Raw genomic sequence first — 22,483 nt, 5'->3', positions numbered from 1 at the left:
GCATCAAAGAGTAGCATCTTCCCACTTCACGGTTCTCCTCTGTCTCCTCTCTCCTTTGCATGAACCTCTGCATGATGGTTGGGCAGGAGCGAAGGACAGAGGAAAACTCAAAAGAAATGATTATGGTTCTTGCCACAGGTGGGAGGGGGTATCAGACACCTGGGTGCGAATGTGCACCCATGCACACCCACACCATTGCACACATGTGTACACTATATGCCAGTGTGTATACATACATGTGTAGGCACACACACATCCAAATGGGACAAGAGGCAGCCATGGACCTGTCCAGCCTTTCGGAGCCACGGGACAAGTCGCCCCGAGAGCTGGAATATCAAGGCTCAGATAAGTGGTCAAGACAGGAAAGGTACTTACCTGAGTCTCCAGGGTGATGAGCGGACTCGGGTGTGGATCCTGTGGGATGAAAGGAGAAAATGCACGTGAGGAGTGGAAAAAAGTTAACTTACTATCCCAGCATCACTTTCTTTCTTGTTTTTTTTGTTTTTTTTTTTTTTAAGAGACAGGGTCTCGCTTTGTTGCCCAGGCTGGAGAGCAGTGGCATGATCATAGCTCACTGCAGCCTCGACCTCCAGGGCTCAAGTGATCCTCCCACCTCAGCCTCCCAAGTAGCTATGACTACAGGCATGCACTGTCATGCCAGGCTTTTTTAAAAAATTATTTTTGTAGAGATGGGGTCTCGCTATGTTTCCCAGGCTGTTCTCCAACACTTTGGCCTCAATGATCCTCCCACTTCGGCCACCCAAAGTGCTGGGATTATAAGTGTGAGCCACCACGCCAAGCTCCCAGCATCATTTTCAAACAAAGCTTGATTTCCCCAGTGCTCAAGCCACCCCACGGGGAGGGCAGCCCAACCTGTGTCCTCCATTCTACAGAGACATCAGGACAGCTTGGCCCAGTCTGCAGGCCGCCCCAACACTTCCTCTCACGCACAAGTGATGAAAGAAGCTCAAGTTTTTGTGAAGGAAATGCCCACATGGAGATCACACAAAACAATAAAATGTAAAGAAAAAAGAAACAAGACACCCTTGCCAAATAGCTCAACGTGCATCCAAACCCTCTATAAGAAGAGTTTGGCTCTGTAAGAGGATTAGGAATAAACCAGAAAGAATATAAAGTCCTGACTAGGGACAAGGCCATCATCAATTTGTGTCTGATCTTGGAAAGAACAAGGCAAGGAATGAGAGTGAGCAGCTTAATTTCTGGTTTGAGGAGCACATTCCAACGGGCTGGGGAAGGTCTTTTTTTAGGACAGAGAAGGCCAGAGAAATGTCCTATTCATTCACTCTCTACAAAAGCCGATTGACTGGGAATGCTTGGTGGTACTGTCTCGGGTCATTAAGCATGAACCCTTTGGGTTGGAGGAGAGACAGGGAGGGTACAGGAGGAGGAAAAGACTGATGGGAGGAGGTGGTGATGTCCAGTGAGTGGTTTCCAAAGAAAACAGGAAACCCAGCACATGAAGGCTATTTCTGTCTATACCACGTCTGCTCTGAACTTAATCATCTTGGATTTATAATTCTGGGAAAAATAACCTCAAGCTTCCTCCGACAGAGAATGGGCATGATTTTAGGGCCCTGAAGTACACATCCAGTTTGAAGCTTTGCTTTCTCTTAGCAGATTTTCCACCACGGGGTTTTAGGAAGCCATGCAAATAAGTTAGCAGCAGCCCACTGTCCCATACTGTGAACATGAAGGAAATGCAGGGAAATTGGAACTTTCTAAATCCCTTCTCTAGGTGAGCTGCCATTCACTGTCTTGATGACTGTTCTATGGTATCTTTGTAATGATGCCCAATTCTGAGGAGTGTAAGAGGCACGATCTCAGAAACATGGTGAGCTCTGCTCAGCTCTGTCCTTTACGAAGAGGAATTCGTCGTCCTCCAACTCCAATTCTGAGTCCAACTCCCAGTAATTCTCCATTGGTGTAACTGAAAGAAAACTGCCAAGAGAACATCCCACTCTAATTCTCACATTCCCCCAGGCATTGAGTCCTCCTCATACCCAAGAAAACATGGAGGGGAACATGTTCTCCCCGTCTCCCCACATTGCAGCCTTGACCTATAAAGGAATCTGGGGAAGTCATGAAGGAGCTGTTTTGGGCCTGTCTCTTCAAATCCTTACTGATTCCTTCCCAGGGGTGAAGAAGTAGCAGCTAGGATTGGTAAAACCTGACATTCATAGAGCAACTTTCTTTTGATCAGGCAGGTTTCGTATCACTCGCATGCAGAAAGAGTCTACTCTGTACTTCCTGTTTCCCTGTGTTGGGGCACGACCCATTTTTGTCTTTGGGAAGCAAGATCATCCTCCTGGTCTGTGGGTGGCAGCGTGAGTCAGACCTGGTACGTGCTTAGTGGGCGAGAGCATGCAACATCTGCTGTTCAGGTCAGAGTAGTCTGTGTCTGTCTGTCTGTCCATTCAGATCTTACCACCTCGATTTTGATTATAAGATAAGAAGCTGCATCTCAGCCTCAAAATTAGCCTCAATCTCCAAGCCAAGTTCTAGCAAAGCACCAGACTGGGGTGTTGGGTGCATGCCCAGATTAATTAAGCTGTACTTCACAGACCATTTGGCTATTGTCTGAGACTTATGCTTCATTGCTTAGAATCTCCAAGAGGTTGAAGAGGGGAGAACGCCATCCTGACCCCTAAAAGCAGCTCCAATGGACAAGACTTTCCTTGGGAAGTCACGGGAAATCTCTGTCAACTGTGTTGACAAAATCAAGAGCCTGATCTCTAGACACAGTGAAGCATCAGCTCTCTATTTGATGTTCCAAAATCAGAGACCTTATCAGTGCATGGTCAGGGATCCAAGATTCAGAAGATTCTGGAAAGCAAAAGCACAAATGCTATCCATTTAGCATCTTCATTAACTAACCGGGAAGAAGATAAAGTCCTCACAAGGGGCCACATCATTAATACTTGGGTTTCACTTGCCAACATTATTATGTTCTCCTCCCTCTGCACGCACTGGAAATAGAAGACTCTCCCTAAAGAGCCTCAGTCCAGAGGATTCAAGGTATGACTATATATCTGTGAGGTCTCGCTTTCAGCAACATCCTCCTTAATTGGAAAGGCTAACGAAGTGGAACCAGGTCAATGATGCTGTCTGCCTAATCCATCGTGTCTGTCTAAATTGGGCCTCTTTGGTTTACAGTAGAGTAAATTCCTGTCCATCAGAGGAAAGCCTCCTGGAGGCCAAAGGGGAATTTACAATGCACGTGCATGCTACAGTGGAGTGCTTTTAGAATCTTAATGCAGGTACCAGTAACCATGGAACCGCCTACAACAAGGAAAGCCCTTTCCTATCATCTATTGCAATGGCTCAGTTGGGGAAGTCAAATGGGGAACCAGGTGCACTGAATTGGTGGCCCTCATTCCTCACAGCTCCTAGATCCATGCCCTCTGGTCATGTGACTCGGCAGTTCTTTGCTGTGTGCTTCTCCAGCCCTTAAGCTTGGGTTTGCCCATTTGACTGCTTTGCCCAATGGGAGGTTAGTAGATGTGGCATAAGCAGAAGGTTGAAATATGCTTAGGTGATGAAGTGTGGCCTACTGTGTTTTTGCCATTGCCACAAGAGGTCATGTCCCCAGTACCTTGCTGGTCCAAGGACGATGCCAGACACGTGAAACAGACCTGTACACAATCTACAGCCTGGAGCCACGCCCAGCCTAGATCAGCGAACCCCCTGCCAACACACAGAAAATATATGCTTCTTGTTTCAAGCCACTGAGTTTTGAAGTCATTTGTTATACAGCATTACTGTGGCAGTAACTGATACACTTTCTAAACACTGACCTCGATAGATCAAAAAGTGTTGTCACCAACACTCAGAGACTCAGAACCTAAATAACACATGCTCTCTCTCTAACTCTGCAAATGCATCCCAGGAACCTGAAATAACTACAGCTAATAGCGATCATTTATAGAGGGCTTTCTAGGTGCCAGGCCCTGTGTGCTAGCTGTACCATTACATCAAGCAAGGAAATAAGTGACCATTGACCATCAGGATCTTGCATGCCTCTGAATTAGCCTTCAATCCCGTGTGCCCAATATACCAGTGCTTCTGAATTTATTATGTAGATACCAACACAACATGACAGGAAATGATTACTCAGAATCCTTTTGCCTGAAAATACATACAGTTTTCATTCCTTTGGTTTATTCTTAACTTTGTCCTATGGGCATATTACTTGACTGAAGTTCTGAACAGTTGAATACTAGCAATAAATGACATTTGTTAAGTTCTCACTACTATGTTCCAGGCACTGGGCTTAACTTCTATGCATGTATCATTTCGTTTACCCCTGTAATAACCCTAAGAGGTAGATACTATCATTATCACTATCATTAGTATAGAGATGGAGAAACTGATGACCAGAGACACTGGTAACCTGTCCGAGTCACACAGATGCTGTTGAAAGCCTGGATTTGATCCCAGCATCTTACACTGGAGAACACTGGGTTCCACTCTTTCACAAGAGCTCTGTTGGAAAATACATTATTACTTTAGACAAAATAACCCTACAATTTTTGGATAATGTCTATCAAAATCAAGAATACTTATAGCAAATAAGCAGTACCACCTTAACAAATACCGGAATCTTTTTTTTTTTTTTTTACCATCTGTCTTTTTTAAAAAGGTAGTGGACATGGTTGAACAGAAATTAGCACACATATCATGACTAGAAACAAAACAGTCACTTTGCCACAGCAAGGAACCGTGTAAAGTTAGCTAAATCAATCTACACGTGTTTACTAAGTTCCAATTTAGTAGCTAGCTCTATGCATGGCAGGCACCATGAGGGAGACAGAAATGAGTTTAAAGTGACTCTGTGTGCACTGCTATTCCCAAAGCTAACTGTTTAAATAAGAGGCAAGAGCCTGATTACAGGTCTTAGAGCAATGAAACTTGTCAACACCTCAAAAGTCTTGCTTGTAAGACCAAGAAGCCAGGCTCAAGGCCAAAGGCGTAATTTTAACAAGAAATTAAGCCCCAAAAAAGAAAGTAGAGAGAGGAGGAGGACTTTGTTCGTTATCATTCCACACATGCATCAAACCTATCTGGCTCTCCTGGCAGATTCTGAGCCCTGAGCTAAGCCTCAGCCATTGGAAAGCGTGTTCTCTTCCCTTTGCTTTGAGGATGTTCAGAAGACAGCGCTTGTTCTTCGGTATTAGGCAATCACATTGGTGTAGAGATAATGACCCTGGGACTCATGCCTTCAGAGCCAGATGTCTCCGTGAAGCCCACCAAATCAACAACATAGACAATGGACATTTACATGCCACCTTCTTCCACAGACGCTCCCAGGGAACACTTCAGAAGGCTGGCTTGGTGCTTTCTCTCCCCAAGAGCCCTCCAATTAAGGCCAGAACTGGGAATCTTCCACCATCAAAAGATGGTGTCTCACTGTCACTCATCATCCAATCACCAGATAACTTGGAAAATCTAAGAAACTCTTCTTCAGATTGCAGATCACAGCGAATGAAAACTTACTCATGACTTGAGCCTGATGGAGAATGTCCAGCTCTAGCCAAGTCTGAATGCCCAGCCAGAAACCTAAAGGGACACTGTCACTTAGCTGCAGGCCTGGTGCAGGACAAAGATGAATTGTTCAGTGGGAAAAGACTGCAGGTTTAGGGGTCGCCCCAGGGTTCAAACCATACATAACCACTGTATTCGTTTGCTAGGGCTGCTATAATCATACACAGGCGAGGTGGCTTAAACAACAGAGATTTATCTTTTCACAGTTCTGGAGGCTGAAAGTCCAACGTCAAGGTGTCTGCAGGTGTGGCTTCTGAGGTCTGGAATTCTCCTCTTAGCTTGTAGAGATGGTGGCCTTCTCACTGTTTCCTCACACAGCCTTTTCTCTATGCATCCCTGGTATCTATGTGTCAAAATTTCCTCTTCTTTTTGGGGGGGCAGAAATGGAGTCTCATTCTGTGGCCCAGACTGGAGTGCAGTGGCACAATCCAAGCTCACTGCAACCTCCGCCTCCTGGGTTCAAGCGATTCCCCTGCCTCAGCCTCCCGAGTAGCTGGGATTACAAGTGGTTGCCACCATGCCCAGCTAATTTTTTAGAATATTTTTAGTAGAGATGGGGTTTTACCATGTTGGCCAGGCTGGTCTTGAACTCCTGACCTCAAGTGATCCACCTGCTTCAGCCTCCCAAAGTGCCGGGATTACAGCTGTGCACCACCATGCCAGGCTAATTTTTGTCTTTTTAGTAGAGATGGGCTTTCGCCATGTTGGCCAGACTGGTCTTGAACTCCTGACCTCAGGTGATCTGCCTGCTTCACCCTCCCAAAGTGCTGGGATTAAAGACATGAGCCACCAGGCCTGGCTCAAATTTCCTTTTCTTATAAACAAACCAGTCAGATTGGATGAGGGCCCCATTAATTTAATGTAATCACCTCGGTAAAGGCCTTATCTCCAAATAGTCACATTTTGAGGTATTGGGGGAGGAAGGGTTTCAACATATGAAATTAGGGTGGGGGGGTACAATTCAGTCCATAACAACCACCTAGCACCACTTGTGACCTTGGGCAAAGTCCTTAGCTTCTGTGAGCTTTATTTTTCTCACTGATCCCACGTAAACAGGTAGGATTATACTTGCCAACAGAGCTACCGTAACAAAGTGGAAAACAGATTTTCTGGGACCTTTTTGTAAGGGATACTATTAATAATTATACAAGCTTAACAGGTATAAACCCAGACTGTCCCAGGAAACCTTCTAAGATAGTCTCCTCCTTGTCTTGAACACAGCATACCACTGCCATCATGAGTTGTCGTGAACATTAAATAAAAACAGATACTGTACATAGTTACAACCTCAAAAATGATTTCTTCCTCCAGGCTTACAAAGGCTGAGACATATTCCTCTACACTCAACCCTACTAAACCACAAGCCTTCTGAACGGTAAGTTACCGTAGACACGAATGCAACCCATGTCACGTGACGGCAGTGAAATGAGCACATTTAGCTAATTCGTTTTGAATGCTTACTTTGTGCCAAGCATATGAAATTCCTGCAACGCTGCCAAGGGAGGTATCATGATCCCCATTTTATAGATCAGATAACTGATGCTCTCAGAGAATAATTCGCTCAAAAACACAGGGCTAATCAGGAATGGAGCCAGGAGCAGTAAGCAAGTTTGTAAGTTGCCAGAAACTAGTCCTTTAACCAATATCCTGGTGTTAATCAAAAGTATGAACTTACTGAATCAGAATCTCTGGGCAAGGGTCCAAGGAATCTACATTTTTATTAAACACCCTTGGGGGATTCTTATGTACGCTGAACTGGAGAGACTCTACGTGATACCTAAACTCTACCATGTGTAATGCAAGACTGAAAAAAAGCCTCCAAACTGACAAAGAATACGATTCCTGCCTCTGATCCCCAGCCAGCCATCAAGTGTCGGATGCATGCACAAAACTCTTAAGAGCGTTGGTGTTCACGCTCTGCACCCCCAAGAAATTTCCAGGATGGGTGCAAAGTGTTCCCTTCTCCCCACTGTGGTGAAAGGATCTGCCTTTCCCTAAAAACCTGGCTACCACCCTCCACTTTCCAGCATTTCCTCCTCAGGGAAGTGGGACTCTTTTTCAACTCCTCCTTCTTAGGGTCTCATTGCAGCAACCAAGGTGTTGCATGACGGGGCTTTCTCTTCAGATGTCCCCATGGGATTTCACAGTGGCTCCTAAGACGAAGGCTGGGCACGTGCAGGGCAGGCGGCATGGGGTGATGAGGGAGGGATGCCAGTGATACAGAGGTGACCTTGTTCTCTAAAAAAGACTGCATTTGGAATGTGAATGCAGGCCAGAATCACACAGCCCTTACCTTGTTGGAAAATGTGAACTCACCTTCAAATAGGGCTCAGGGGAGAAAACAGAAACCCCACAGAGATAACAAGAGGATTCTCAATGTTTTACAGAAACGTTGGCAGTTAAAACTGGGTGGATTGCACGCTTTCTCTCTTTTGTATTAAAAGTTTAAAAAGCTGGTCTTTTTGCTATCCTACATTCATTCAATATTTTTTAGCCCAGGCCCCAGAAATGAGCAATAGAACCTTAAAATGAAGCTTAGGCCCTTGGAGATGGTAATTCATCACCCACAGCCTTGGACGATAGAGAAACCACAGACTCATGGAAACTCGGGAATTACCTTAATGCTTCTCCAGCTTGGTATGTGTATCCTTGAGCACAAATGGTTATCAAAAATCTAAACTCCTGTACATAATACTTTGTTCTGTGTGCGCCTCAAGGGGTTTTGTAATTCTTTAAAAAGTACACAGAATTACCATCTTAGAATTACAAGGTTTTGAAGAAACCTACCTGAAAAGATTAGAGGCTTGAGCTACAGAGCGTTAAGACAGGAATGCCCAACTGGTGGCCTGTGGATGCTTCAAGCTGGTTTGCTTTTTTTGGCCTGCAGCCTTGATGAAATACTTGAAATCATTGCCAATGTTTTAAAACCAGGATACTTCACATGCAAATCTAGATTTCTCACGTCTCCTTTAAGAACAGAAGATTTAGCAACATTGTATGTGTATTCTTGCAAGAAAACAGCTCCAGACTGAGTAGCTGGCCTGGCTACTGCAAGCAACAGAATTTATCACCCCCATATTAATGCAAACTGCCTAAGGTCACATAGCTAGTCAATATTGACAATAATCAAAATACCAGCTAACATTGTTCTCACACTGAATGCCAGGTATTACTGTAAGGGGTTTGTAAATACTATCTTATTTAAGTCTTACAACTGGCTGGGTGTGGTGGCTCACGCCTGTAATCCATGGAGGCCAAGGCTGGTGCAGATCACTTGCGGTCAGGAGGTCGAGACCGGCCTGACCAATATGGTGAAACCCCATCTCTACTAAAAATATAAGACTTAGCTGGGCGTGTTGGTGCCCACCTGTAGTCCCAGCTACCCAGGAGGCTGAGGCACGAGAATAGCTTGAACCCTGGGGGCAGAGGCTGCAGTGAGCCAAGATCGTGCCACTGCACTCCAGCCTGGGTGACAGACGGGGACCGTGTCTTAAAATAAACAAACAAACAAACCTTACAACAACTCCAGGAGGCAGGCATCAAAAGCCCCATTTTACAGATGGTGCAACTGAGGCTCAAAGGAGAAGTAATTTTTTCAAGGTCATTCATTAGTGGGTGGTGAAGCCAGGATTTGAAACAGGGCATCCTTTTGGACCACTAAGCTACACTGCTTCCCAGTGGTACAACCATATCTTGAATTGGAATCATTAAACCACAGTTCATGGTTCTATCAGCATCTGGCACTAAGAAGCTATAAGGAGCACTGAATTGGATCAGGTGCTCCTCATACTAGATGTTCTCATTTCCTTGCTGTGAGTCTTCAGGTTGACTACTTCACTAGTTCCAGTGGTTAATGGTAATAATAATCACCATCATCATCTCACACTCATTGTGGAGCACTGACTGAGATGTTCTACCAGAGCCTGGCTCAGTCCTGACAGAGTGCGTGGGCCACCAATGTTAGTTCCTCTTAGAAGACAATTGGCGACACTTTACAGCGTTTTGCTTTTCACAGCTCAGAGGCATTTCAGACCATAAACAAGACCTGCCACGTGCCAAGAAGGCAGCCTTTACCCTACACGGCCCAACCCGACACGGCCCAGACAGGAAGTGCTGGCTAAATCCCACCATGCTGCAAATCTTTCTAAAGGTGGCCACCCAGGCTGTGTTTGAACACACATCTTCCTGGAGCTGGGAACACAAGCCACATCTATACTTCATCCCAATAATTAGCTTTTCCCAGGCACAGGCCGCAGCACCTATCAATTTTGCACCCACTTGCTGTGGTCACCAAGATGGCAGGTGGCCCAGCTGGAACCAATACTGCCAAGTGTCCCACAGACATTGTCTGGAGTTCCAATGATACTATGTGACTTCTGGGACAGCTGGGTGAGTTCTCTGTTCCACAGGAAAATAGTTCAGATTTGAGCTCCAGAATCCAAAATCGTGAGTTCAAGAAAAGCACTTAGAGGTGTAGACCAGTTATGCAGCGACTTCACAATAAGTTGCCCGAGGCAGCTGTTACTAAGCAGTCCACCTGGCCTCAAATTCTCAATACGGCCCGAGGAGCAGATATTATTAATAGATTCTAGTTTCCCTAGATGTCCGTCCCTGACCTGAATCAAACCCACCACTGTCTGGTGAGGCATGGGAGATCCAGGAGGAAAGGCCTATTTCCTAAAGGCTACACACAGTTTGGATTAAAATTCAGTGTAGAATTTCAGTTTTTTGATATCAAATCTGGAGTTCATCCCATTTTGCCAAAATAAATTTCTATGCACATCCCTCCCTGCTTTTCTTCACTTCCTCCTCTTTTGCTCCTTCACAAGAGCCTCTGACCAGGACATCTTTTGTTCGAAGATACAGGAAAACTGTGATTCAGCAGTGCTTCGCGTCTGGAATGACTCCAAAAGGCCACACACACAGAACTGCCAACACAAACTATGGGGGGTGGAAAAAACGATCCCAGGAGGTGGGGAGTGGAGAGCTTTGCAGTCCCAGGCTACAGCTCGGGATGTGGAGCTGCCTTCCTAGGACAGAAGAGAGACGCTGAGAACACCTGGCTGGAAGGTGGCCCTGCAGGGGACAGATGGGCCTTCTACATTTAGAGTCAGGATAGAGTCAGAAAGCTTCAGCAGGGGAGGGACTCTGCCTGCAGCCTGTCCCCTCAACCTCCTCTAATATTTCTTAATGAAATGATAGTGACAATGAAGATGACAGCCTTGATGACAGTGCCCAGTAGACCGCTATCATTGGTTAAGTCCTTACGAGATAACATAATTCACCATTTATAGGCATTACTTCAGTAAACCCACATTCTATCCTCATGAAGTGGCTGTTCCCAGAAGGCCATAAAGACTGGAAAGATAGATTATTTTTTTGTTTGTTTTTACTTTAAAAAAAAAAAAGATAGGGTCTTGCTCTGTTGCCCAGATTGGCATGCAGTGATGTAATCATGGCTCACCACAGCCTTGAACTTCTGGGCTCAAGCAATCCTTCCACCTCACCCTCCCAAGTAGCTGGGACTACAGGCCTGTGCCACCATGCCTGGCTAATATTTCATTTTTTGTAGAGATGGGGTCTTCCTATGTTGCCCAGGCTGGTCTTGAACTCCTGGTCTCAAGTGATCCTACTGCCTTGGCTTCCTGAATTGCTGGAATTACAGGCATGAGTCAATGTGCCCAGTTTGCTTTTTCTCTTGATGACGTTATATATTTCCTTGTTCCTGGATTATGAATACCCTGTAGTACTGTTCCTAATTTATATAGGAGGAAACTGAGGCTCAGAGAGTTTCAAGACTTGGTTGAAAGCCACAGAGCCAGGCCCATTTAACCTTAATATCTTCAGAGAAGTTTAAAAAAAAAAAGAAAAAAAGGTAACCAAAACACGTGGTTGTGGTATGGTGTGATCTGCATGGTGCACAAAAATTCTTCTTCTTTTTTTTTTAGATGGAGTTTCGCTTGTCACGCAAGCTAGAGTGCAGTGGCGTGATCTCGGCTCACTGCAACCTCCACCTCCCGGGTTCAAGCGATTCTCCTGCCTCAGCCTCCTGAGTAGCTGGGATTACAGGCACACGCCACTAAGTCTGGCTAATTTTTGAACAATACATTTTTTAAAATTAGGTGCCAGCACTTAAAATTTAGGGTGAAGTCACGATATTCTGATTAGTGGCTTTTTGTGAAATGTGGAAAGATCTGACCCACTGGGTAAGCAGGTCCACTTAAGGCAGGCACATCCCCTTCCGTTTGCCACAACCCCACCCTGCCCACCTGGGCTGAGCCCTGAAAGCATCTAAGTTTATGACCTCCCTATCCGTTCACCACCATATCTTACCCCCCTCCCCCACAAAGGAAGGTACCATATTACTCCATGAACATGACTCCAACCCTCACCCGCCAACCTCAAGAAGAGAAGTTCGGGATCCCATGACTTCACAGCAGAAACAGAAAAACACAAATAATCCATAAGTAAGTTGAGCACTGAGGTTAATACACACAGGAGCATCTTCCTCTAGCTCAACAGTCTTGACTTTTCAGGGCCGTGACCCAGGAGGGAGGTGCCCGTGCAGAAGGCAGAACAGGAAGATGTTCTTAGCACCCACTGTTTTCTCTTCCTGCACAGCCGCCTTGGGCAGCTGCCTGTGAAGAGCCTGGCTGTTTTTCTCCTAGCTCTTTCGGAAGGAAGTGCTCTCATCACCCACGACAACAGAGTTGGCCCGAGGAGCCAAAAACGTGCACAGGGGCTCCAAGCCCAGCTCTCCTTCTGTTCAGGGCAGCCTCAGAGGCAGGAAGATGGGAAGAAAGTATGGCCTGGGATAGAACATCCTGCGAGACCCTTACAAAGCCCCAGCTGTGGGGGAAGGGAACGACAGGAGGGGGCCAGAGGAAGGGGGTCCAGGACACACCAATTTTGTACAATGAGCTCCTTTCATCCGTGAATAGAGGACTCTCCTCAACTCTGTCTCAATGGCTTTGTTTCCGAAACGATCAATTCTACACCCAGAAAGCCAAATTTGCCAGACCTCGTGCCAAGGTCAGGCAAGAGCCTGAGATCCCCCAAGCAAGTTGATCATCAACACGCAGGAGACGACGCTGTGCTAAGTCCCATTTGGCAGATCCAAAGCTTACGAACGATCCGCTTTTATTTCCACGCTTTCTGCGGTGGGGCGGGGTTGGGGGACCCTCGCTCACATGCGTGCCACGCTTGGTGGAACTGTAGGCTGTATTCAGGAGAGTAAGTGTTACTTTCCCAGGGACTTCATTGAGACATCTGCGGGGAGGGCAGGATGAGAAAGAGCTGGAGAAACAAGATGCAAGGTAAAGTGTGTGGTCTCACATTGAACACATTCATGAAGTAGTGGGAAGTAACCCTAGTGACTCAGCAGTGGCCTCTGTGTAGCCAGCACTTTGAGAACACGATCTTCATGGGCTGACTGCAGAGGTGGCCAACAGAAACTGGAATCTACAAGCAGTATTCAGCTCAGGCATAGTTTGTTCAGCCTGCACAATGTTTTAAAAAGAACAACAAAAACCTACATAGGATGCCAATACTTCACATTCAGGAGGTTTCCCATAAAACTGCAAAGTTCTGGCATTTTTTGGAAAAAATCAGCAGACCTAGCTACACAAATCCAGCATCTTCCTAAGGGACTGCCTTTCTGGCACTGGGAAGCAGCCATCTCTCTTAGAAGTGTCACAGGCCCTCCTGCTTGCCGCAGTCCCCACCCCAGACACGTGTCCTTCACTTACGGCTGCCAGTGTGGCTGCTGTGGGCATCGGTGTTTGTAATCTCTGGTTTAGTGGGTCCTAAGCTAAGCCCAGCACTTTCAGCTGGAGGACCTGAGGTTAGAGAGAAGGACGGGATATGAACCATAGACTGGTTGTAAAGTAACGTGGCTGCAAAGTCCAATAATAATTTAACTCAAGAAGCACCTATGAACGCACACACAAGAATACAAGGCAGAGAGCAAAGTTGACTCCCATGGATAGGGGTGAGAGTACTGTCTTCTCATCAGCCCCTGCTACATAGTCTTTTGACAACTAGTCCCACTTCCCCAGGACCAGGGACTATCTTCTTTGTTTTTATGCTTAATGAAGTCCTAAGACTGCCACATAGAAAGCACTTGGTAAATTCTTGTTGAACCAAAATCAACGGAAACCCAACTCATGTTATAGGTGGAATCTGAGAGATGTATGCTGAGAACTCAGCCAACTTTTGAGCTGTAGGATGTTTTCCTTACTGTAAGTCAAGGCAAGTCCTCCCTATAAAGAAGAGTTTGGGGTATAAATGACACAGGAGAAGGAGACAAGCTCAACCTACTGATTGGCTAATGTCTGAGATGAGGAAGCAGAAAGGTTAGTCTTTACAGGATATGTAGCATATATGATGAGCTATGGTCTGTTAGGAAGGTACTACATGTACTAATTTCATAAAATTAAAGTATGTTCCAACTTATCAAAGGATGCAAAAACTCCACAGAAGGAAGGAAGGACCTCATGTGGTGGCAGGTGCAGCATATTTTACTGCAACCTTTCTAGGTCTAAAAGGGTAAAATGAGGTTTATCACATCTGCTTCTGCTGTGTATAGCCATGGCTAGTTTTCTCCAGCTCTGTATATTAAGAGAGAGAGAGAAAGAGAGAGAGAGAGTGTATGTGTGTGAATATGCATGTGTGTACACACACATTTGTGAGCATTCACATGCACATACAGGTATGCATGTGTGGTCTCTCTCATTCAACACCTCCCAAAAAAAGTTGCTATGGGATCTGTAGATTTTGTTTGCCGAGTATCCCTAATTTTGGAATTCTCTCTGTTCTAAGTTACCCCACTCTTGGTACTAATTTCAAACGGCTGTGGGGGAGGGGAGGCTAGCTTCAGACCAGATTCCACTAAGCAGAGTTTTATTTCTGAGCTGCAATAGAAGCAGGAAAAACATGCAGCATCCCATCTCTGCACTTTGCATTTAGTTATAATTATTCATGCAGGAGCATCTTTAAACACTAAACGAGGGAAATATTACAGTTGTTCTGATTTCACATGCTAACTGTGTTTACATGCTAACAGCATTTCTCAGGGACAATTATCTTATTACTAGTGCACTAATCTTTTCAATCTTTTCAACACAGTTTACAGGTGCAGACTTCAAAAATTAAGGCTAATTAAGACCCTGCTTTCAGCAGGTACAGTAAACCACTCACATTCCAACAGGGTAAAAGAAAATCAGTTTAGGGGAAAGGGTGTTAGAGGGGCAAAGTGTCAATGGCAGACAGAATACATTAGATAGTTTCCAACAGTGTGAGGACTACAATTCTCCCAATGCTAACGTTCAAGAACAAGTTCCATTAATGGAAAGGCCTGTCGAATTCAGGACCAAGGACAGCTGGTCTGGCCCATTTTTAGGAGAAAGTGGGTATTTTACGTTCAATTATCCGTTTCCATTCGTTATGTTCTTCCGTATGACTTCAGCATAGAATAGTGGCTAAGAAACTTGTACCAGAGTCTCTGTGTACAAATGCCAGCTCATTTATTTTCCGTTTGAACTTGAGCAAATTACTTGAGATCTTGGTGCCTCAGTTTTCTCATATGCGAAGTAGGAATAATACTAATGACATATCCCTACTTCCCAGGTCTGTTATTAGGATTAACTGAATATCTGTAAAGCACTTACAACAATGTCTGATCATAATAATCATCAAATACGTATTTCTTTTAAAAAGTGTGGTCTATAAGTACTAACAACAAACATCTGTTTTCTAACACGTTCTTGACCTCACATGTACTCACCGCATTATGGGCCATTTGAGGGCTGCTAATATATAATCATAGCTATATTTATTGTGCCTATAAGCAATACATTCTCCAGTTACTTGCCCTGCTATCTCATTAGCTGCCATATAAAACCAGCACCTTGGATCGTCCAATATTATTTTTTGTTTTGTTTCGTTTTAAATCACAGAGAAGCAGAATGCTCTCTGAAGGGCTGTTGTTGGCATCCATATTCACAGTCCAGCTTCTCAGATCCCAAGCAAAAGCTCTGGCATCCCAAGCTGTGGCGTCTGAGAAACCAGTAATCAGTGTCTACAGTGCTCGGGCCACTGACGTTCATCAGGCACCTACTATGCGCCTCAACCTAGGCTTGAGAGGCTGCTTTTTGAATGCTCACACCAACTCTGTGGGGAAGATAATGCTGGCCCCATTTTATAGATGAGGAAACTGAGGCTTCAGACAATTCTACAGCCATAAAACTTGTGAATAAAACAAAGTTACCATATAGTACATGTGTTTCATTCTCTCCAGCAACATGCTTTTAAGCTAGCTGGTGGAATTTCTCAAGATGATGAATACTATTATTTTTACTAGTTGTAGAACTCATAATAATGGCTGTTACCATCAACACCAACATACAGTATGTGCTAGGCACTGACATATTTTACTCATTTAATTCTGACAACTGCCCTTAAGGAATGGACTCCTATCAGCCTCTATTTACAGATGAGGGACCTGGGCTCAGAGAGGTTATGCCACGTGCCCAAAGTCGCACAACTGCACAGTTTTGGAGCTAGAATTTGACCAAATTCAGGAGATCTGGCTCAAGAACACTGCTCGTGAACACTATTCTCCAGCCTCTCGTAATACCTATAAAATTCAACAACTGTCTCCTTCTCAATGGTCACATAAGGTATCTATAACAAGATAGCTAGAGGGAGTATTGATTCCATCATCTTACATCAAACAACTGATTGCAAAGTTGGTGATTTAGTTAGATTTGTGATAAATGCTGCCAAAGGTGAGAATGTAGGGACAGAAAACACAGGAACTTCATCCAGGAGAGAAGATCAGACAGGTTCTTTCAGAAAGGGAGAATTAAACTGGCCGCCAAAGAATGAGTGAGAATCAACTTGTCCAAGGTAGAGGAGAGGACAAGCATTTTAGGCAGAAGGAGAAGCATGAATAAAGGCTCTGTGGTGGGAAGGCACTCATAATTTTGAGGACACAAAGAAAGGAAGTCTGAATCTAGGATCAACATTGAGAAGGTGAGTAGCATAAGATAAAGTGGGAGGATTTGGTGTAGGGGCCAGCAGGTCAGGGAGTCCCTTTGGGCGCTAGGAAGGAGCTTGAGTCTTATCCAAAGAGCAACAGGGAGTCACTGCCAAAGTTCACGTGTAGGTCGATTTGAATCTTCATCAGGATCAGCCTTCAGTCCTACTCCCTAGATTATAATATTTGGCTTTTACATAATCAGATCCAAAGGTACTTCTGAAAACCAACTCAGTGAATCAGCACACTGAAGATTTTCAAAATAAGTCTCAAATAATTCCTATTCCCCATTTTTAGGGATCATGATACAACCCACACGGTCTAAGACATTATGTTGCTACTACCTATCATGCCATACTAATTATTCAGCCTTCAGTATTGTTATTACAGACAAAAAAAAACAAAAAAACAAACAAAAAAAAAACCAAGAGGTGATATCTTGTAACATGAAAGTCAAAAAAAATCTTTTTTCTGTCTAAAATAGAAGGACAAAAAAAAATCAATCTAGGTTAGAAAACGTCAATTTGCAAGAGTTCTATGGCTTAGGAAAATGGCATGAGCATTTGTAGGCTGAAACAAATGAGTAGCTAAAACATCCCCTCACCACCTCCCACACATAACCAAATGGGACTGACTACTTCTGGCATGTTTCCATTTACTCACACCTACAATGTGCTAGGTGCTATGGTTTATTTCAACCCCATAACCAGTGTGACCAAGCATCCCAGCTTGCCTGGGACTGAGGATATGGGACGTTCAGCACTAAAAATCAGGCATATCCCAGACACATTGGACACATTGGTGGCTCAACATGCAACAACCACAGTTATTAATATAAGGCAGACACAGGCTCAGAGAGGCAGAGACACTTGTTAACGTCACACAGCAGGTAAGGAGCAGAGACCAAGATTCAAGTTCCAATCCGTGCGACTTCAAATCCTATAATAACATTTCTTAGGCACTTACTATGGACTAGGTAGTGCTTTAAGCCCATTTAGAAGCATTATAAGCATTAATTAATCCTCACAACATCTCTATGAAGTACGTACTATTCTGGGTCTTGTTTTATAGATGGAAAATTCAAGGCTAAGATTAGCTAATAACTCACCCGAAATCCCCCAGCCAAGAAGAGGGACCTGGCTTTAGTGCCTATATTGTTAACCGGCCCATCCAACAGATCCCTGGGCAAAAGCCCTGTCGCAATGCAAAAAAAATAAAATAAAATTTTAGCTGTTTTCTTGTTCAAGATAACATTTAAAACGCACCCACACACACACACACACATAGAAAAGATTAGACTAGAGGTCTGGAAAAACAAGTTGCTCTAGGTCTTACAGCCACCACAAAGCAGGAATTGCTAGTGGCTGCTGATTTACAAGCCTCTCTGGCGAATTACAAAAAAGGAAATACAGTTAAGATGTGATAAGGCTGGTCAAGTTCGGTGCTCAAGGGCAGTCCATGCTCCAGAGAGGCCTGGAACATGCTCCTGGGGCCTCGTGCCCATCAGATCAATCCCCACCGGCCAGGTGGATGGGTCTGTTGTTGGGACAGGCAGCCTGGAACCACATTTCCATGCTTCAGAAGCCCGGCCTTTCAATACCATGCCCTGGGGGCACCACAGGCAAAGGCCCAGACTTGAACGGCTGGAGCCACTGGTGTCCCTATGATGCATGTGCAGGGGGAGGTGGCAATGTTGAAAAGGGACGGTCATCACTGCACCACCACCATTACCATTAGCATTAATCACTGAGTGTTTTTGCTTGCATCAGAGCCTGTACTATTAATAAACCCTGACCTGTGTATCAAACCACTTTACAGAGAAGGAAGTGGGACTGTGGATCACAGCCAGCGTTGCCCTAGGGCTTAGAGGGGCCCATCCCACTGTGCTTTCACGACCTGGTGGCAGTGGTTCTCAATTAGGGGGTGGTTTTGTCCCCCAGGGAACATTTGACACTGTCTAGAGACACGTTTGTCATAACTTGAAAGGGAGCGTGTACTGGCATCTAGAGGGTGGAGACAGAGATGGTGCTCCCTCCATATCCTGCAATGCACAGGTCAGCTGATCTTTTATCCAGCCCCAAACATCTATAGCGTGGGGCTGAGAAACCCCGACCTAAGAGGACAGAGGCAGGCCAACCACAGCCAGCCAAGCTTGCAGGTTGTGTCCTTCCAGACCCTTCCCCAGGGTACCAGCCACTCAAACTAGAAGCCAGTGCTCAAGAGGATGGGTGATGTCTCTTTTGCTCACAGCTGCATCTGAAGGGCCTAAAACAGATTTGGTGACTTGTCTTTTCTGTTAAAGAATAGGGACCTGGCCAGGCGCAGTGGCTCACGCCTATTATCCCAACACTTTGAGAGGCCAAGGCAGGAGGATCACTTGAGGTCAGGAGTTCAAGACCAGCCTGACCAAGATGGTGAAACCCTGTCTCCACTAAAAATACAAATATTAGCTGGGCATCGTGGTGTGCACCTGTAATCCCAGCTACTCAGAAGGCTGGGGCAGGAGAATCACTTGGATCTGAGAGGTGGAGGTTGCAGTGAGCCAAGGTCGCACCATAGCACTCCAGCCTGGGTGACAGAGCGAGACTGTTTCAAAAGAAAAAAAAAAATGCACCCAACCTAAGGAGCGCACAAGCTAGCCAGGTGTCAGAGACGACAATAATTAGCACGGGGAAGTGTTTCATAGGGATTAGGGGCCCAGGGTTTTGGCAACTACTAGGTAGGATCTCAAGCAATTTATTTAATCTATGTAATTCAGTTTCCTCATTTATAAAATGAGGATAATAATACAGTAACAGTATGTACATGATATAGTCGTTATGAGGAATTAGTGAGACAATGGGTGTCAAGTACATGGTAAACGCCAAATAAATCATTGCCTCTTCCTCCTCCCACCATTCTCCAAATTGTTTTTATTTTAACCATCTAAAATAATTGCTACGATGGAGCTACATGAGGGTATAGTGGGAGACAAAGGGAAAGACATACTCTTTCGTCTTCTGCTCCCCTGTAAAAGAATGAGGATTTTAAATTCTTTTTCACCCAGTTGTAACTGCCAGGGAGAAGGTGATTCCTGGAGAACAGGTGGAGATCAGTGAAAGAAGCCCAGCCGGGTACGGTGGCTCACACCTGTAATCCCAGCATTGTGGGAGGCCAAAGCGGGCAAGCTCACTTGAGGTCAGAAGATCGAGACCAGCCTAGCCAATATGGTGAAACACCATTTCTTCTAAAAATACAAAAATTAGCTGGGCATGGTGGCACATGCCTGTAATCTCAGCTCCTCAGGAGGCTGAGGCAGGAGAACTGCTTGAACGCAGAAGGTGGAGGGTGCAGTGAGCCAAGATCGAACCACTGCACTCCAGCCTAGGTGACAGAGTGAGACTCTGCCTCACACACACACACACACACACACACACACAAAGTAGGTACTATTCTGGGTCTTGTTTTTATAGATGGAATAGTCAAGGCTCAGATTAACTAATAACTCACCCAAGATCCCCCAGCCAGGAAGAAGGACCTGGTTCTAGTGCCTATGTTGTTAACCTGCCCATCAAACAGACCTGTTGGGACCTCATGAGGCCAGACACCAACCCCTTGTCCTCAGCTAGACATGGCGATAGAGTTCCCATTGTCTGGATGGCAGAATCCTCCCATCATTGCAGTGGTTCAAGACGTCCAGGCTCTTTGTTTGGCGGGACAGCCAGCCTGCTCTATTCTCAGGGGAAGAGCTTTGAGAATGGCTTATGTAGCTCACTCCCCAAGATGCTTATCACCCCAACCCCACCCCTACCCAAAAAATACATTCCCATCAGGAAGGCTGGACGACCCTGCCTTCCATGGAATGGAAGCTATGATCCCATCCATTCAGTCCAGCCTCTCATAAATGCTCTGTTCCAAACATAACCAGAATAGTCAGGGAGTCCTCCAAACCCAGACATGACTTATTTTCTATTTCTAGCTTAACCACGTGATGCCTGTGAGTTTCAAGCACTGGAGCATCCCCATTCACGCTGGAACCATCTCATCTAGAAGGAGGAGGGTGAACAAGCAGCTCTGGATCAGCCCACTGGAGTTCAGAACAAGCAAAAGAATTTCTTTACCTCCCCTGAGTTTCAGCCTCAAAGAGCAGCAAAGAACCTGCAGCCCATTAAATCCAGCTGTGCTCATTGTACAAAGCGAAGAACTGAGGCTTTGGAGGACAAAGAAGATACCCAGATGATCTGCATTGCTCTTTTTCTCCCTTGCTTCTTTCTCTCTAGTTGAATTGGAATAGGTCAAACCTGTCCACAGTACTCAAATGTCACGGGGGTTTCCTCCACTGGGCATGGGGCAGAGCTTATTCTCAATAAATGTCCAGAGAATGAACAAACGTCAGCAATTAACTAGTAGGCAACTCTGGAGAGGATTTCACTTCCCCTATAATTAAACACAACAAATGGCACGAATGTTGAAGGGACAATATGCATGGGTGTGTGTGAGAGAGAGGAAGAGACTGCAGTTCCCATACCAGATAGGTATTTATTTGTTCCAAGACTTCTTTTTTCACCAAAAAATGCTTTAATATAATCACCTTTTAAATAATATACACTGTCATCTTGATTATGACAATCGGGCTTACTCAAAGAGGCCAGGACCTTGCAGAGAAATGAGCCTGAGGTTTCCTTCTGCCAGGTCACCAGTCAATGGATATTTCCCAAAAGGTGGACCTTTTAATATATGACTGCATAATTTAACCTAAAATCCTAGTTAGTATTCTAGCAAGATGTCTTCTTCTAATTGAGGTAATTTCTAGGAATATGTTGCTAAAAGTTTCCTTTTCTTCAAATAAAGCAATAACTGCCATTTATGAAGCATGTATTAGGTGCCAGGTACTTCACTGGCCTTAACTCTTTGTAACTCACGTTTTCACCATCACGACAACACTGTAAGGCAAATTATGACCAGTTCACAGCCAGGAAAACTGAGGCTGAGGCAGAAAAGTAACTGGCCCAGTGCTGCAGAGCCAGTAAGAGCCCGAGCTGGGGTTGGAACCTAGGAATGACTCTCGAGTCCAAGCTCTTTATCCCATATTCTCCTAAGCGCAGATTAAAACCCACTCCATCCCCTACTTTCTTAATATTTCTTCACAGACGGAATATTTCAATGAACTTAACTTTTACCACAAGGGATACAAAATAAGGAATGAGAGGACCTGTCTTACCTCCGCTTTATCACAACCATTTTGCAAAGTTACTGAGATTCAACAGCTTTGTCTGCTAAATGGGCACATCGCCCTTCAACCACTCCTTTGCTTTGCTGCCAGAAACAAAGGAAAAGGCAGGAAAAAAGTGCATATTTCTTCCAGAATTGTCAGAGGCCAGCAGATCTTCCTGCAGGATGTCAGCCTAAGCAATCTTTCAAATGCTCCCCGGGCAGGCAGCCCAACCTACCACACTCCGCTCCAAGGAGACACCTCCTAAAATAAACCCTGCTAACTTCAGTTAGCTCACCCTAAAGACTATATATAGAAGAAAAGACTCAGGAGTTCCCATTTGGCAGCAGCTTCTCCAAAACTCAGCGCAAATGGCTGATTTCTAACTTAATCTCCAACATCTGACAGGCGGTTTTGAATCAGGGAGGCTGACTAAGAGACCGAAAACCTCTGTGAGGCCAGCCCAGCCTGCCTGGGGGCAGAGACACCCCGGGGCTTTTCAGCAAACTGGTGGCAGGAAAATGGGAACCTGGCCCCCGGAGGATGTGGGAGAGAAATCAGACAAGGTGTGGTGGGTGGGAGCAGGATCCAGCCCAGCCAGGCCACTGGGCATGTTGTGGGGTAGCTGAGGGTAGAGGACAGTGAGCTGTACAAAGGCACTGCTGTGAATTCTGAATCTTGGTGTCTTCTGG

General features: G+C 45.2%; 1 protein-coding gene across 1 annotated transcript in view; it reads right to left on the bottom strand.

The window, feature by feature from the left end:
• XYLT1 (xylosyltransferase 1) overlaps nucleotides 1–22,483 on the bottom strand; it is a 368,112-nt gene that overhangs the window by 254,576 nt on the left and 91,053 nt on the right. Inside the window, exon 2 of the mRNA XM_054454615.2 lies at nucleotides 376–414. Coding sequence (XP_054310590.2) covers nucleotides 376–414 — 39 coding nt within the window. The remainder of the gene's footprint in view (nucleotides 1–375; nucleotides 415–22,483) is intronic.

The sequence above is a fragment of the Pongo pygmaeus genome, chromosome 18 (assembly GCF_028885625.2).
Source record: "Pongo pygmaeus isolate AG05252 chromosome 18, NHGRI_mPonPyg2-v2.0_pri, whole genome shotgun sequence".
Taxonomy (NCBI): Eukaryota; Metazoa; Chordata; class Mammalia; order Primates; family Hominidae; genus Pongo; species Pongo pygmaeus.
The sequence above is the reverse complement of the archived record's forward strand: the minus strand, read 5'-3'. Positions and strand labels throughout refer to the sequence as shown.